General features: G+C 39.1%; 1 protein-coding gene across 1 annotated transcript in view; it reads right to left on the bottom strand.

Moving 5' to 3' along the window:
- Positions 1-15,960, bottom strand: part of LOC139697963 (ankyrin repeat and SAM domain-containing protein 1A-like) — a 249,524-nt gene that overhangs the window by 45,256 nt on the left and 188,308 nt on the right. The window contains exon 11 of the mRNA XM_071596819.1: positions 10,848-11,040. Coding sequence (XP_071452920.1) covers positions 10,848-11,040 — 193 coding nt within the window. The remainder of the gene's footprint in view (positions 1-10,847; positions 11,041-15,960) is intronic.

The following is a 15,960-nucleotide window of genomic DNA, read 5'->3' as shown; positions in this document are numbered from 1 at the left end:
CATCTTCCGGTCGCCACAGATTACGCACCGAGGCGAAGGGGAGATTCCTCAAGAGCTCGAGGAGGGGGGGGGCCGAGAGAGGGGGAAATGTGGGGAGTTCCTATCCACAGACTTGTCTCGCGGTCTCTCGCGGGGGAGAGGCGGCCCAGATCCCTTTGAGCGGCTGACGCCCGAACTAGACGTCGCCCAACAAGTTGAATTACCCAAAATCTACCCTCTTCCTATTCAACGTACGTGCTTGAAAAAAACATACTCAGCGCTGGAATACTAAATAAGAAACCATGCCAAACTTGCACGAGAACTGCATCTTCCAGTGGACTCTGTTTTTCTAGATCTTAAAAAAGCTTCCGACGAAGCACCTATTACTAAACTACTACAAAACTTAAAAGCATATGACGTAGACAAAAATGCCATGGACTGGATGAAAGACTTGCTGAATGGTCGGGTACAAAGATATGTCATAGATGATGTTTGCTCTAATGCAGTACAAGTCACCCAGGGAAGTGTTATCGGGCCTATTTTATTTCTTTTTTGCCTTAAGGACATTGAACCCGTGGTCACTGGTAAGATACGTTTATTTGCCGACGATGCAGTGATTTACAGATATGTCAGTAATCATGAGGATGAGGAAGCTTTAGCAAACGATCTAAATGCTGCGCAACGTTGGTGCGACACTTAGCGATTATAATTAAGTTTTAAAAATTGCGTAGTGTTGAATTTTTGGAACAGAAGTAGGACCCTCCCGAACGCCTACTGCATCAAGAAAACCGAAATAGAAGGTGTAGACTCGATTTAATACTCACACTTAGGCATTACCCTCTCTCACGACCTCTCCTGGGTGATATATATACGGAGAATACATGTACGTGGACAAGCTAACGAAATATTTTTATTTCAAAGAGTATTGAGGAAATGTGAAGAAAAGTTTAAAATATTATATTTCGGTGGTCAGGTCTCATTTAGAATATGCGGCTAATATTTGGGATCCTCATGAAGTTGGATTGATTGCCAAATTGGGTAGCGTGCAGCATAGATGAGCTACATTTGGATATCGTTGTTATGACAGCCTGGGTTTTGCATCAAAATTATTAGAGAAACTAGTTTTAGATTCACTCGCGGAGCGAAGGTTAAATAACAGATTAAATCTATTGCATACATTGGAAAGATTTGTCTTCGGCAATAATGCTGAAAATGTATCCTTAGCCCCACCATACTACGGTAGGAGAGATCATTTCAGTAAAATTAGAGCGTTTGTGTGTCGAAAAGATACGAGGTTGAAGATGTCATATTTCCCACGAACGATAAGGGATCAGAATAAGGTCCGACCGCGATAGGAGGTAAAAGTATTCTGGGCTAAAAGTAGTCCTGTGTGGAATCACCCCCTACCACACACCCTAACGGTGGCTTGCAGGGCAATATATAAATATAAAAAAATACACGCACAGCATGTCAGATAGTTAGTTCAGTGATTGGTTCTATGACACATAGTAGAAAATACAAATCCCTGTCGTTTACAAACGTCGGTTATACCTTGAAGATATAGATATCCAGCACATTTGATGTCCATTATACATGGATATAACCATTGAGTTAATATCCATCAAGCAAAGACATTAAGCCTACCTTGTATCTTAAAACCAATATGGAATTCCAATCTCCGCAAATAACCATATTAACCTATCGGAAAGAGCGTCCAATACTGCAGACCGATAGGTCTCGTATACAAATGCGCACAACGTATTTGCACTCCGCAATCACACCTAAGTTTTATAATTTGCTGGTATAGTTTTTAATGAAATATTCTGAGAAATTACACAAGAAAAAAGGAAGAGAGTCAGTCTATCTACGATGAATTCAAGAGAATTTACAGCATCGGAGAGTTTACTACGAGGACTAGGATTCTTCCAACCTCGCCGATCTCATCAAGATTATATCTTTTTAAACAATTCTATCTACCACACATTATTTATTATCATAATGCAAATAACTACTCTTAAGGAAGGCAGTAATTACTCGTGCGATATTATTGTATTGTATGGAAAAAACAGAGATGAAAAGGCATTCTATACCTATTTATTGTGCTGTAATACTTCAATCATCCTCAAAATAAAAATATTAGTGATATAGTCTCATCAACTAAACACATTCCTGAACTAAAAACGTTTGGGTGCCGACCGACGAGGCTCAGTCGGCAGAAACGCCCTCTTCAGTGTCCCACTCGTAGTGTAGCGGTCTGGAATCGTATCGCAAGGGTGTAATGTTTAAAGCATATTGATTGACGGCTGATAACGGTCAAGGTGAACGATTTTTACACCCTGAAAAATTGTTGAATCATATTGATTTAGTATCTCGAGATGTTATATTATAAAAATGCATACTATATATTACAGACGAGACCCCTGTAGTCCACAACTGATCTAGAGATGATTTCCATTTCACTACATTTTCGTATCGATTCGAATCAAAACGATTACAAAATATTATCAAATTCAAGAGTAGTATATACGTAGTCGATTTAGTGTTTTCCCTGTAAGCAGGTGCATCAAAACTGTTGGCAAGAGTTGAGGCGAATCAAAGTCATAATCTACAGAAAATAATTTTAGTGAGAGTAGAAAAGATGTACAAAGTTTTAATGAAGCATTTTATCTTTCTTCTGTTCTGCGGAAACTTCCGGAGAAGAGCCCAGCGGAAGTGCCCACGCGGTGGCACACCACTCTTGGACTGTAATCGAAATTCCCACGGAAAAAAGCTAGACTAACTGCACGAAACCATGCCCACATGAGATTCGAACACGTGGTCTTAGGGTTAACAGATACTGCTTGAACTCACCATATTACCAAGACCCTGGTAAGACCAGCTTTGGAGTACTAATTTCTTGTATGGGATCCGCACGCACGAAAAAGGGCATATTACAAAACTGGAGAAGGTCCAAAGAAAGGCTGCCAGATAGGTACTGGGGAAGCATAGGAGGATGAAGAGTGTGATTGAAATGTTTAAAACGCTGGACTGGGAATATTTACAAAGTAGAAGAAAAATAAGCAGACTTTGTGGGATGTTCTGCATTTTGAAGGGTGAGAAAGCTTGGGCAGAACTAAGAATAGAGGCGGGAAATCCAAATTAATAGAGAGGAATGATCACAAATTCAAGGTAAAATGCCGGGCACATAGGACGAATAATAAAAATTTTCTTTTCTTAATAGAACAATTTTTGATAGGAACACCTTACCTGCAAAACTATTCGAACCCTTTCCTAACAGGATAAATACATTTAAGAAATGTAAAGAATTTATGTAATAATTTGGTTGATTTCTTGTGTACAATTGTATGTAGCAGCTTAGGTTTGATTTTTTTTCTTGTTGATTGGGAAACGGCTGTTAATAAGATGGGGATTTTCTTTTTCTTTTTTGAGTAAGAGATTTGTGTTTGGAAATTTCCTTCAAGGGCATTTTTTTACTGACTGATTTTATTTATATATTTTGCGATATTGATTCATGTTAGGTGATTTCATGCTATTTTTTCCGAGGTAAGTTTGATCATAATACTTGGAACTTGTGTGCCACCTGACATTTTCTGTGTGCACATGTAAGTTTTAATTATAATAATAATATTATCTGCACCGCCTGCATCGACAAAACGACGCATCGTTCCAACGCTACGAGCCTTGCGCTAGGCAATCAAATCTGAGAATTAGACTGATATTTGAATGAAAAAGGCGCTTCAACTCCTGAAAGTTCAACAAATTAAACCCCTCTATTCTTTGGATTTAATATTGATAGAGCAATGCACTTTAGCATATGATATAAACAATACTGTTCATTTTCAGGTCTCTAGTCTCATCAAAAATCAAACCGACAACCATCATGACGTTTTTCTCCCAACAAGCGAAGCACAAGACCTCGACGATGGGGAGGATAGGAGAGTTGACCAAAGTCAAGGGGGAGGACGGGAGATAAATAAGGAGGGGAACGGGGAGGAGAGTCGAGGTAACGGAGGAAGAGGAATCGAACAGACTCAACCAAGAATTTCGCATCAGTATTGAAACATAGCCAAAAAAATGTCACTGAATTACGTAGACGAAGCAAAAATCGTTTTAAAAACGCCATCATACTCACGATATAATTTTGTTCGCTTGATTTATAAACATAAAATTTAACACAAACCAATGATTTTGATATTTTAAGTCTCCGTCGCATCTCCGGCTCTCATCTTTACATGAGTTAAAGGAAAGCGTTTTCCCTGTCGGATTGAGTTTTTCCTGAAATTCTAAACATACTACACATTTTTCATGCTATTTTACAGCTATTAGATTTACGATTACTAACCAAGGTTTACTCGTGGATATAGGGCATTTCACCTCACTCGATACGAATTATTTTACTTAATATTCATTTTACATCAAACCTTTGCATTTGGAGTGGATAATTCCAAATCTTTTACAACGGATATCAAACAGTAACTAACTATTCCAACAACGTAAACATTACCTTTAACCAACTAAAAGCTGCGTTCTAAACGCTGAATCGAGACCGCGTAATTTTCCGCAAGCTTACCGGCAAGACAGTGACTCCTTTTTCGTTTCGAGCAACTTCGGTATAAATTAACAACGCCACGAGGTAAAAACATACTGCGGTGATCAAATACCAAATATGCGACAACCAAAATGAAATAAACACACTTTCCGTAAAAAATGAAGGATATAATTTTAATAAACAATTTCAAATATCCTAGAATCATATTGGAAATTCCGATTGCACTCGACAATGCAAATGCAAACGATGTTAATGAAAAATTCGAGAATTTTCAAAGTCCAACGACTTATGATGGAATCGAGGGAATTGCCGAATTTTCGAAATTCGAATGAAGTTAATGCATCCGCCATCAAATTAATCTACTGGTTTCCCAAGACTTACCTCACCGACACTTGCCGACAGAGGACGGATGCAGCAGTATATTAGTCTCCAATTTCCTTTGTGGTGTCCTGCGAATTTAGGTTTTCACCACAATACGACACTTTGCAATACTCTGTTTTAACACCATACAATCTAGGCCTCCCACCCCTATTCCAATATCTAATGTCCCCTGCTTGATGTCAATCCACTACAATCGAACTAAAATGGCAGAAGAAGATTTAAGATGCAACAATTTCAGAGTGTAAAAATCATTCGCCTTCACTGGGATTCGAACCCAGATCCCTCAATATCCGGTCGAGTGCTTTAGCCAGTTAAGCTATCGAGGCGTCCTCTTAAACTTTCAAATTAAAATCTGAGTGCTTTAGCTTAAGTGGCTAAAGCACTCGACCGGATATTGAGGGATCTGGGTTCGAATCCCGTCAAGGCGAATGATTTTTACACTCTGAAATTGTTGCATTGAAATGCATATTAGCGGATGACTCCGTTAAAAGTTACTGTTGCGGCATCTCCCGCAGTTTCTTTGGAAGATTTAAGATCTTTCGTCAATTCAGGTCTTCCAGAAGACCCACGCCATTTTTTCCACGGCTCGTCTTCTGCTTCATAAAACGTAAAGGAAACTATACCACATCATTGCATCAAAAACAACAGTAAAATCAATCCTTGGCGGTGATATATAAAACAACAAATGCCAATCGAATATAAGTGCTCGGTCGATTTCTTTCCGAGTGCGTACTTTCCTGACCCCAATGCTATTAACCGACCGGCAAACGAAGAACGAAGTATAACTGTACTGAAGTGCAAATAAAGTATTATAATCACTTTTATAAACAAAAGTGACGAAACACTGCAGGACTAACGTTCTATACAGAAGGTAACAAATACTCAATAACTTCTGTTTCACAATTCTATCCACGCAACATAGTCCAAATAGCAGAAGTATTTGAATATTAGAAGGCACAAGAAACATTCAGGATTAACATGATTAAAGAGGCGCCACACTGACCAAATAAGCATGGCGCTTAAATTATCATCACTGGATAGTGAAAGATACGCGAGGTAAATGGTGCCCGCTAGTGAATGTACATATTTTGAGAATATACGCAATGAACTGCAGAGAACTATCACATGGATTGACAAACCTAAGAGCATTACTAACCACCAAAGCTGAAACAGGTGCGCAAGAGGAAACCGTCATGAGCAGCTTACGAATATAGCCAACACAATGGGTTTCCACACACAATGGAAGGAGAGTTGGAGAGAGATGGGCAACAGGTGCGTTAGGGTGGCTGCTTAAGAATGGCACGCACAACAATGATTTCATTCCGAGATCGAGATTATTTCCTCAATCCAGCCGATTACCTCCGAGAAGCTATTTACGCTGGGTCTTATACGCAAAAAAGCTATTGTATTATCTCAACATTAACACTCTGAAAATAAAATAAATTCCAAGATTAATATGTAACTCGGAGAAGTTTTTCATTTTACAATACAGTCAAACTAACACAACCATAGAAAAGACATTTCTTCGATGTTTGTAAACAAAGAAGTCACTAGGAGAGCGATGGATAATCAAATCTAAAAACGTCGACTAAGTTCCGTAAATTAATGCATAGTAGTTAAGGAGATTGAATGCATAGTAGTTTCAGGTTGTTGATATGCCAAATATATGTCATTTTGATCAAATTTTTGAGTGCCTACCATAACAAGACAATTAAAGGTGGGTCCTTCAATAATAGAATAGAATAATTCCATCCAAGAGATGGTGCTCGTAGTGTCGGAAAAGGTTTGCTTTTAGTAAACTTCACTCTCACTAGACTGCCGTTGAAGTTTCAGCTAAATTTAACACGTGGTTTCATTTTCATAGTCAATTGAAACAATAAGTTTTTGCATTCTAAAAAAATGAAAAATGGGAGTTTTGAATGTTTCCACAAGGGTAAACGAGTGTACACGTGGCCGTATACCCACAAATGATGAACATCATTCGAGACGTTCAGGGCAAGTGACTTGATCCGAAATGATTACCAAATACACGGTACGGTTTTAAGTGATCTACAAATCAAAGTTTATTTTAAAATATTTGAGGACACAGGCATATCAAAACGTGTAGTATTTCAATTTTGCACGAAAAACTATATATGAAAAAATTGTAGGCTAGATTTTATGTTTACACACAAATGAGGCATACTTGCAAGGTTCTAAGACAAACCGAAAGGATATAACTGAAAATGATAACTTGAAAAAAGTTGGTCAGTTTGTTTCTTTATAAAACATGAGAATTCATTAGACTCAGAAAAAGTCTTGAAAAGATCTTTGTACGTTTATTGTTTGGATTTCACTATAGCTAAACTTCTTATAGTCTAGTTTCGTGGTTTGGAAATTTCAAGTTTACCGCTGTGAGGTGATTGCTCTAATTCTTACGTAAAATTCCCCTTAGCAAAAAAACGTCTCATTCCTAAATTTTTTAGCAAAAAAATTCCTAATTCCGAAATTTTTACGGCGTAAGTTGAGACAGTCTCTGCCTTATCGATCAATCATGAATGCATATGAACAGAAATTACGGTAGCCTTAGGCTTAAATAATATAGATACTTTAGAAGCATATGGAATGAGAAAAACGTTTCACCGACAAATGGAACACTAACTAATAACACTAATTAATAAATATCATGTGGCAGCCGTAGTCACATTCGAAATTCCCTAAAGAATCACATAAATTTAGACGGCTCCTCGGATGTTGATTAGATTTTCCCGATGTCAGAATTTTTTCTAGAGCTGGCATTAATACTTAAATTTACAACTCTTACCGACCTGGTCGATTTCAACCGCCTTGTTGAGAATCAAAACTCAGCATCAGCTCAAATTGGCGAACTTTTTTTTTCCACGGAATTGGATTTTTACTTTATCCGTAAAAAACAGAATATAGTATAGGACTTAAAAGTCGAATAATGCAGAAAAATAACATTTCGCGAAATGAATTTTTCAGTCTTATTAACTTTTAATCCTCATCAATGAATTTCAATGAAATACCTGTAATATGACACGTTACAGGTGTGTTTTATATAAAACGAACATTGCCCAGCGACTTATAGTCATCGAAGCAGAATCGTTTATTTAGATTAATCGTCCGTTTTGGTGAACATGCATCATCTGAAAATCCAAACCCGAGGCATCAATGCATTTTTTTTTTCCCAGTAACTCCCTAATCTACACTGGACTGGGAATTATGGGAAATATCAACCCCAGCCATACTCTTAATGACACAGCGTTTTGATTACGGAAACTAAGAGTACGGCTGGGGTTTATCTTTCCCACAGTACTTATACAGCCGTAGTTACCGTTTCCGTTAACTCTAGACTGGGAAATAAAATATATTTTTTTTAAGTTGGCAGGAAACCAATGGCTTTTATATCCGCCACGGCAAGGTTTTTGGCAACCCAAATGTTTCCATTTCTCCTCAAAAACTCATCAATCGATATTCAGGCGTGATCACTAAACTTTTCAGTTGCACCGTTGAGAGCAAATGCAATGGACGAAAAATCACAAAGGAATCGACAAAGAGAAAAATCCTCCTGACCGGCTCTTAAACTGCATTGATATTACAATTTACAAAAATTACATCATATTCCGGCGGTTTTATAATCAATCATTGAATTTTACTGTCGGCAACAGCAAAGAAGCTTTCTTATTCTCCTAAAATGATAGTGCCTACAAGACTCTGAATGTCTTTTTACTAACAATAACAACAAACATAAAATAATGTAGGAAAACTATATAAATTATGCAGTCAAGGGTAGTCATAATATTATAATTTTCAATATTAAATTGCGTCTATACAAGAGAAAATGGATTTTATACAATTTCAAACCGTATACTGTAGTGCAGGTGAACAGATGGACAAGTGAGACACCTTATACTCAAACGCTGGCCTCTGTATTAATATCAGAAACTCAGAATCAATCAGAATTAATATTTATCAAGAAGTAAATCAGAATTAATATTTATCAGTTACCTTTAAAATTCGGTTCAAAGAAACCGAAATATTAATTAACATGATAAAATTACAATTCACACCAAAAGTAAAAAAAGAAATGTTGTGCATATTAGCCAAAAGAAAAGTTGAAAAATGCGTTAAACTCATTGATTAAACCCGAGCTAGTCATGTGAAAAACCCCATTATTTTCAATCATTGGCTCTCGATCAATCCATTCACACGGACAGTCATTTAATAAAGTGGAAACACGCAGTGCATGCAGCAAGCATCAAGCATTGTTAGGCGCTAAAAATACCATGACAAAGCAAATGATGATTTCAACACACACTTAAGGGCTTGGTGATGTACATTTTCCTGTGGCATAGAACAAAAGCAATGGCTATATGCATTATCAAATCATCACTGAAATACTTATAATATTCTTAAATAAATATTTGCAGAATTTGTAAAAGAAAATATTTTATTGAATAAATAATTGATAATAGTTTGTACACAATATTCAATTGCCTGCAAATTTCTACAAATGACACAAGATAAAATTACTTAAGAGAATTTCGTGTTCACATATTGAAAACAATTAAAACCTATGTAGGAATCTCAAGTGAATTAAGGGTAGTTATTTACCAAATAGCATTAAGTAATTCTGGTTTATTTCTCTGCAGCAAGGAATTAATTGAACAAGTCTAAATAAGTTACCAATTAGAGTCCTTTGAAAACACAAGGGACTTTGATGAAGATACAATAAGTTGCAAGGTCGATCAAATAGATAAAATCAATACAATTTGGGGAAAAAACTGAAACAAAAGACATCGAAGCATACACACTGTAGTTTGTGAACTGTTACCAAAGGCCCATTTACTGCGCAAATAGTTGATCAAAAGTGAAAATTCACTTCGCAAATTAGTTTAGCCGTTATTAAACGCAACTACGTATGCATGGAAACACAAAAGTTTGAAATAAATATTCGTTTTCAATGATCGAAACACAAAACAGTATTTATTGTTAAATATCGGTTGGATGCTTAAAATCAGAAACGTCTTCTTTCAAAGATGCCTAAAATCAGAAGTAATTTTCGCATCAGCAATTGAATAATCTCGACACAAACTTTTCTTGAATTTCTTTGGATTGTATACGAGGATTCGCGGCCTGCACCGCGGCAGAATACATCTCTGCAAAGGAATCCAGTTAACGCTTTCTCAGAAACTTCGATTCGTGCAAAATAATTCACAGCACTTTAAATATAATATTTCCAATGAAATAATGAAGATAAAACAGATAAAAATACCTTTAAATTCGGCTCCTGAAATTTTTTTACCCGGTTTAAAAACTAAAGGTACCTATTTCGTCACATGGGAGGAGAAATGGAAGATTCGGCAATTAAGATTAACACAAATTGGCTCTCCTGCCACTAAAATCAATTAATTACTGCATCATTGCAGTTTGAAAGGAACATTATCAATTTCAAATGTAATAAATCATTCTCCGAATTTAATTTTTTGCGCTCCGCATTTAATTCATTGTGTTCCGAATTCAATTTATTTATTTGATCTAACAAACAATTTACGATAGAATAAAAATTTTCTGGAGGTAAATAACCAAATAATTTTCAACAATACTTAATAGTAATACCCAGGAGTTATTTCTAGCAATATCACAATCTCAGAGCGGTTGATGCTTGCAGTGCAAAGTAAAATTATGTCAAATTCATCCCCTTTCAATTTAAAAAATTCAATCCCGATGATAAAGATAGCAGATCGAGGTATAAATATCAATGACGCGCGTTCAAATTTCCGTCAAGTTCGCTCCACGTTTTTGGCATCCAAACGAAACGATTACAATATAAATGACAATTTCATAGAAACGGCTGTACGCATATTTAAATAGAAAGCCGAGACATCAAATGAACTGCCAAAGAGAACGGAGAGGTGGATAATGTACTGTCCCTTACCTGCAAACGGAGCGTCCCCCAGGAACTCCTCGACGTTGTTGTCCGTGGAGAGGCTGCGGTCGGAGAGGGACACGCTGCTGGAGAGGCTTCCGCTGGAGGCGTCAAGCGACGGCGCCGCTCCCCCGCCGCCACATCCATGGAGCAGCCCCTCCTCTGTCTCCGTCTCCATGTCCCGGGAGCGCCGCTTGTACTCCTGCGGGGAGAGGAGGCAGGCCGCCGTGGTCACCAGCCGGGCACACCAGTGCATTTCAGGGGCGGGCGGCGGCACGCTATGTGGCGTCCCGGCGCCCTTCAAAAAAAGGTCGCCTTGTCAGCGAGGAATGACGGGACCGGTGCCTCGGAGGGTTATGGGTCGGTGAGGGACGTTCTCTCTCCCAGATACGCTAACGAACGGTCTTTTATTTCAGGCCCCAGAACTATCTCGTGGAGATTCAATTGAATAGCATCAGGGGTAAAAGAAGTCGAGCCGGATAGCAGTCTAACTCTAATGACACTGTTCGGCTAGTTGACACAAGACAACGGCTCAATGGATGGTCGTCGAGCGACTAAAACTTCACGGAACTAGCAGTGAATAAACAAATTGATGAAATTTCAGAGAGAAAACTGTGATCTTCATCAAATTCGAGCCGAATTTTCGCGAGATTATGCTATGAACCCTTAGTTTTAAACGTCTCAAACACTTAACCGACGAAACTTTAACTCTGTCCACCAACTTGTAAAAGAACGGAGAGTTTCTCAATAAACATCTCACATATTTAACCTTGTGTGATAAGTGGCTTCTTCAAATGAATACGATGCAGTAGTAGAAGAATTAAAATGGCGCCGGCCAACCCAGCGACTGGAAGGCTACGCGAAAAAGCAAAACCGAAGAAAGAACCTGCCGTACATCAAAGCCTACACTTGCTCGCTCCTATACCCAAGTCCCCTCGACAGTTCCACTCTTCAAGGACGGACCAGGAAGAGTGAAGTCAACGCTTGGTAGGCGTTTCCTTCCTTATACACCAAACAAGATGGACGAAAAAAAAATTTAAAAAGGAACAAAGGCTAAAAAAACGCGCCGTAATGGAGCCACTTCCGTTAGGAAAATGCCACCCGCACCCACAAACGAACTCCCACGTACTCCCGTGACGGAGGGTCGCTCCCTCCCCACCTATTGCGCCTTAAGAAATCAAAGGGCCCCTTTCGCCCTCCACACTCCGAAGGGCCCCTCACCCGATCCCCCCGTCCGCGGTATGTCCTCCCACGGCAACGCTCCGTTTGTCGCACGAACGGGAGCAGGGGGTAAGATGAGCTCAAGTCGGAGAAGGGGGGCGTAGCCGGAGGCGGGGGTGGAGTTTTAAGGTCAGAACGCGGCATTTGAAATTGGGCCAAGAGGCGGCGGGCGGGAGAGGGGCCGGGGGGGGGGAGGAGAGTTGTGTTATGCGACGCACCAAAATCTCCGCATTTCGAAGTTCACATAATGTTTTGGGACGCGATCCAAATATCAGATATAATTATAACCGTAAAAACTAGCTTAGATCACATGAAAGAGAAGGTGAATATAATAGATAAAACATATTTAAAATGTTAATGCATTTGCAGAGTTAAGCCATTGCATCATATTGTTAAAGAAATATAAAGTCACAACAAAAATTCGGGAGTTAATTTAAAAACTCCCAACGCGTCGAGTACTTGGGTATCCACATCCCCGCCAGCTGATTGCGGGGGCAGTAGAGAGGAAAAACAAGGGGAAGAGCTCTTAAAGAATCGAGTTTATTTGAGGCAATGTAGGTAAATGCCAAGAAAGAGTAAATACCAATTTCAAATTAGGAGCACTATGCTTATAAAATGCCGTAAGCATTTTGAAAACTTGGCTGCAGAGATTATTGCTTTCTCAGTATAAGATAGACTCATAGAACATATCAACCAATCGAAACGATTCAAAAAAATGAAAGAATTACTATCAAAGGATATTTTAAAATACTACTGCGTGCGGATATATTGATGTCCCAATGAACACGCGGTCGATCAAACCACACATTCGAGGTCTGTTCAAAAAGTATCGCGACATTTGTGATTTTTCAGAAATTATTTATTTAATCATGAATATCTATTTTTTCTCCTTCAAAGTAATCCCCATTAGATATTATACAATTTTGACAACGTTTTTATCAAATTCTCGAAGCATTTCAAAAAATATTTCTTGTGATCTTGTTCAGCACCTCCTTCGATGCAGTCTTTATCTCGTCAATCGTAGAGTAACGTCGTCCTATCATGGGCCTCTTCAGTTTCGGGAACAAGAAAAATTCACTAGGAGCCAGATCTGGGGAATACGGTGGGTGGGGCATCATTTTTGTGTTGTTTTTGGCCAAAAATACGTGCACAAAGAACGATCATGGTGCAGAAGTAAATTTTCTTTCTCCCACAAATCCGGGCGTTTGTGGTAGATTACTTCGCGCAAATTGAGCATAACTTGCAGGTAATATTCCTTATTTACCGATCTATCCTGTGACAAGAGCTCATGATTCCCCGCGCCCCGGAAATCGAAGAAAACTGCTAGCAAAACATATACATTGGACCGAACTTGGCGCGCTTTTTTCGGTCTTAGCTCGTGCCGCAGCTTCCATTGGGATAATTGAGCTTTAGTTTCCACGTCCTAATAATAAACCCATGATTCGTCACCAGTTATGACCCTGTGGAGCAAATCTGTGTAGTCGCGGACGGAGTCCAACACCTTATTAGCAATGTTCATGCGTTTCTTTTGTTGGTCGAAAGTAATCATTTTGGTACGAATTTCGCGGCGACCCGTGTCATGCCCAAATCATTGGTAAACATCGAATAGCACGAGCCAATCGAAATGTCTAGGTCCTCAGCAGCTTCTCTAACGGTGACTGGGGTTATCCATTACTATTTTCTTCACTTCATCAATGCTTTCGTCTATTGTTGACGTGCTCGGTCGTCCAGCACGCTCTTCGTCGTTCACATCTTCTCTGCCCTCGGAGAATATTTTGCACCACCGGTCCAAGGTAGCTTCTCCATACACCACAGTCAATATTCTGAGTGCGTCCGCGCACTTAATTTCGTTTTTCACACAAAATGTAATACAGATTCTTAGATCCAATTTTTGGAACGGGCAAAAATGGAAGACAAGCCAAAACACGTCTAAGCAAAACAGCTGTCAACAATTAACTAAATATTCAAAATGGCCGAATTTTTCGGCATAAGGGAAAGACATAAGTAACAATATATATATATATATATATATATATATATATATATATATATATATATATATATATATATATATATATATATATATATATATATATATATATATATATACACACACACGAGGGTCATCCGGAAAGTAGTACCCGTTCGTGAAATAAAGACACAAAAGTAAATATTAACAAACATAAAAAATTTTATTTGAAAGAGGATACTTTAAACTACTTCTCAACATAATCTCCAAGCAAATTAAGGCATTTGTCATAACGTGTGACAAGTTTCTGTATTCCTGCTGCATAGTCCTTCGCCGCCAGCTCATTGAGATACGCGAGGGACCCATCTTGCACAAATTTTTGCATAATGCAGATGGTGTTTAACAATTTCATGAACAATTGTTCGAGAAACATTGGGAAAATGCTCACAGATGTCATCAATTGTGACGCGCCGATCGTTCCTCACGAATTCGTCAACTGAGCTCACCAGTTGGTCTGTAATGACAGACGGTCTCCCCGAACGCTCATCGTCGTGTGTGTTCCCCCTCCCCATGTTGAAGTTGCGACACCACCGCCGAACAGACGACTCGTCCATTACATTGTCTCCATACACCTCCTTTAATTGGTGATGAATATCACATGGGCGAACGTTTCTTGCATTGAGGAATTTAATCACTGCCCTCACTTCACAACTGGCGGCGTTCTCAATTTTTTTAAACATTGTAAACAATCACAGAAACAACACAGGCAATGCTAGCGTCACGCAACTTGGCTCAGAGAAGGCAGACAAGCCACTGAAGCTATCTGACCTCGTCCAGCGGCTACTCGCGTCGTCAGCACTTCATGCGGCACGAACGGGTACTACTTTCCGGATGACCCTCGTGTGTGTATATATATATATATACAGGGCGCACCCAAAAGTGGTAGGACTGATTTTCTCTGGCGCGAACGGAGCGGCGGAGGGGGGTCTGCCTGGCAGGGTAAGGTGGAGGGGGCTCTTAGCAACAGACCGACACCAACCTCAGTCGCCTGCGGGCTGTCGTTGAGTGAGGACACCGTTTTTAGTGAAGCAACCTTTTTGTCCGCGTCGAAAAACAAAATGAATCTGAATTTAGAGCAACGTTATTCCGTAATGTTTTGTGCGATACTCGGGAAGACGGATACTGAGACCCTCGATATGATCAAGCAGGCTTATGGGGACACTGCCTTAAGCCGTTCCACAGTATTTGAGTGGCACAAATTGTTTAAAGAGGGTAGGGAGCTCGTTGAAAACGACCATCGCTCCGGACGGCCGTCGACGGCAAGAACCGACACGAATGTGGACAGAGTGAGGACACTGCTGAACACAGACCGACGCTTAACCAGTGAAGAAATTGCAGACCAGTTGGGTCTGTCTGCATCCAACGTCTAACGCATTATTTCACAGGATTTGGCCATGCGCAAGGTGTGCGCCAAGATGGTGCCGAAAATTCTGAGTGTCGACCAACAGGCAACGGCCAAATGCGGCGTTGCCACGTTGCCGGACCCGCCCTTATAGAAGATATAGAAGTAATGGCAGTCATTACTTCTATATCTTCAGAGGAAGACGGATTGTTTCCGTCGAAATATCAAGAAAATACGTGTGAGTGTTCTCTTTTTTTGTGTTTCTATATTATGTGTTACTGTGTATTGTACTATTCGGCACTTCCGTGTTACGTCTATGAAAGCATATACTATATATATATATATATATATATATATATATATATATATATATATGCTTTCGTAGACGTAACGTATATATATATATATATATGAAATAATGTCAGAAATTTGACTGATAATTAAAATAATTCACTAAATATTTTAATACAAAATAACGATGTGATACCAATTATTATTCAACAGGTCAGGTCAGACAGAAAATAATTTTT

The sequence above is a fragment of the Hetaerina americana genome, unplaced genomic scaffold (genome assembly GCF_022747635.1).
Source record: "Hetaerina americana unplaced genomic scaffold, ioHetAmer1.1.p SCAF_8, whole genome shotgun sequence".
NCBI lineage: Eukaryota > Metazoa > Arthropoda > Insecta > Odonata > Calopterygidae > Hetaerina > Hetaerina americana.
This window is presented reverse-complemented; position numbering and strand designations above follow the sequence as displayed.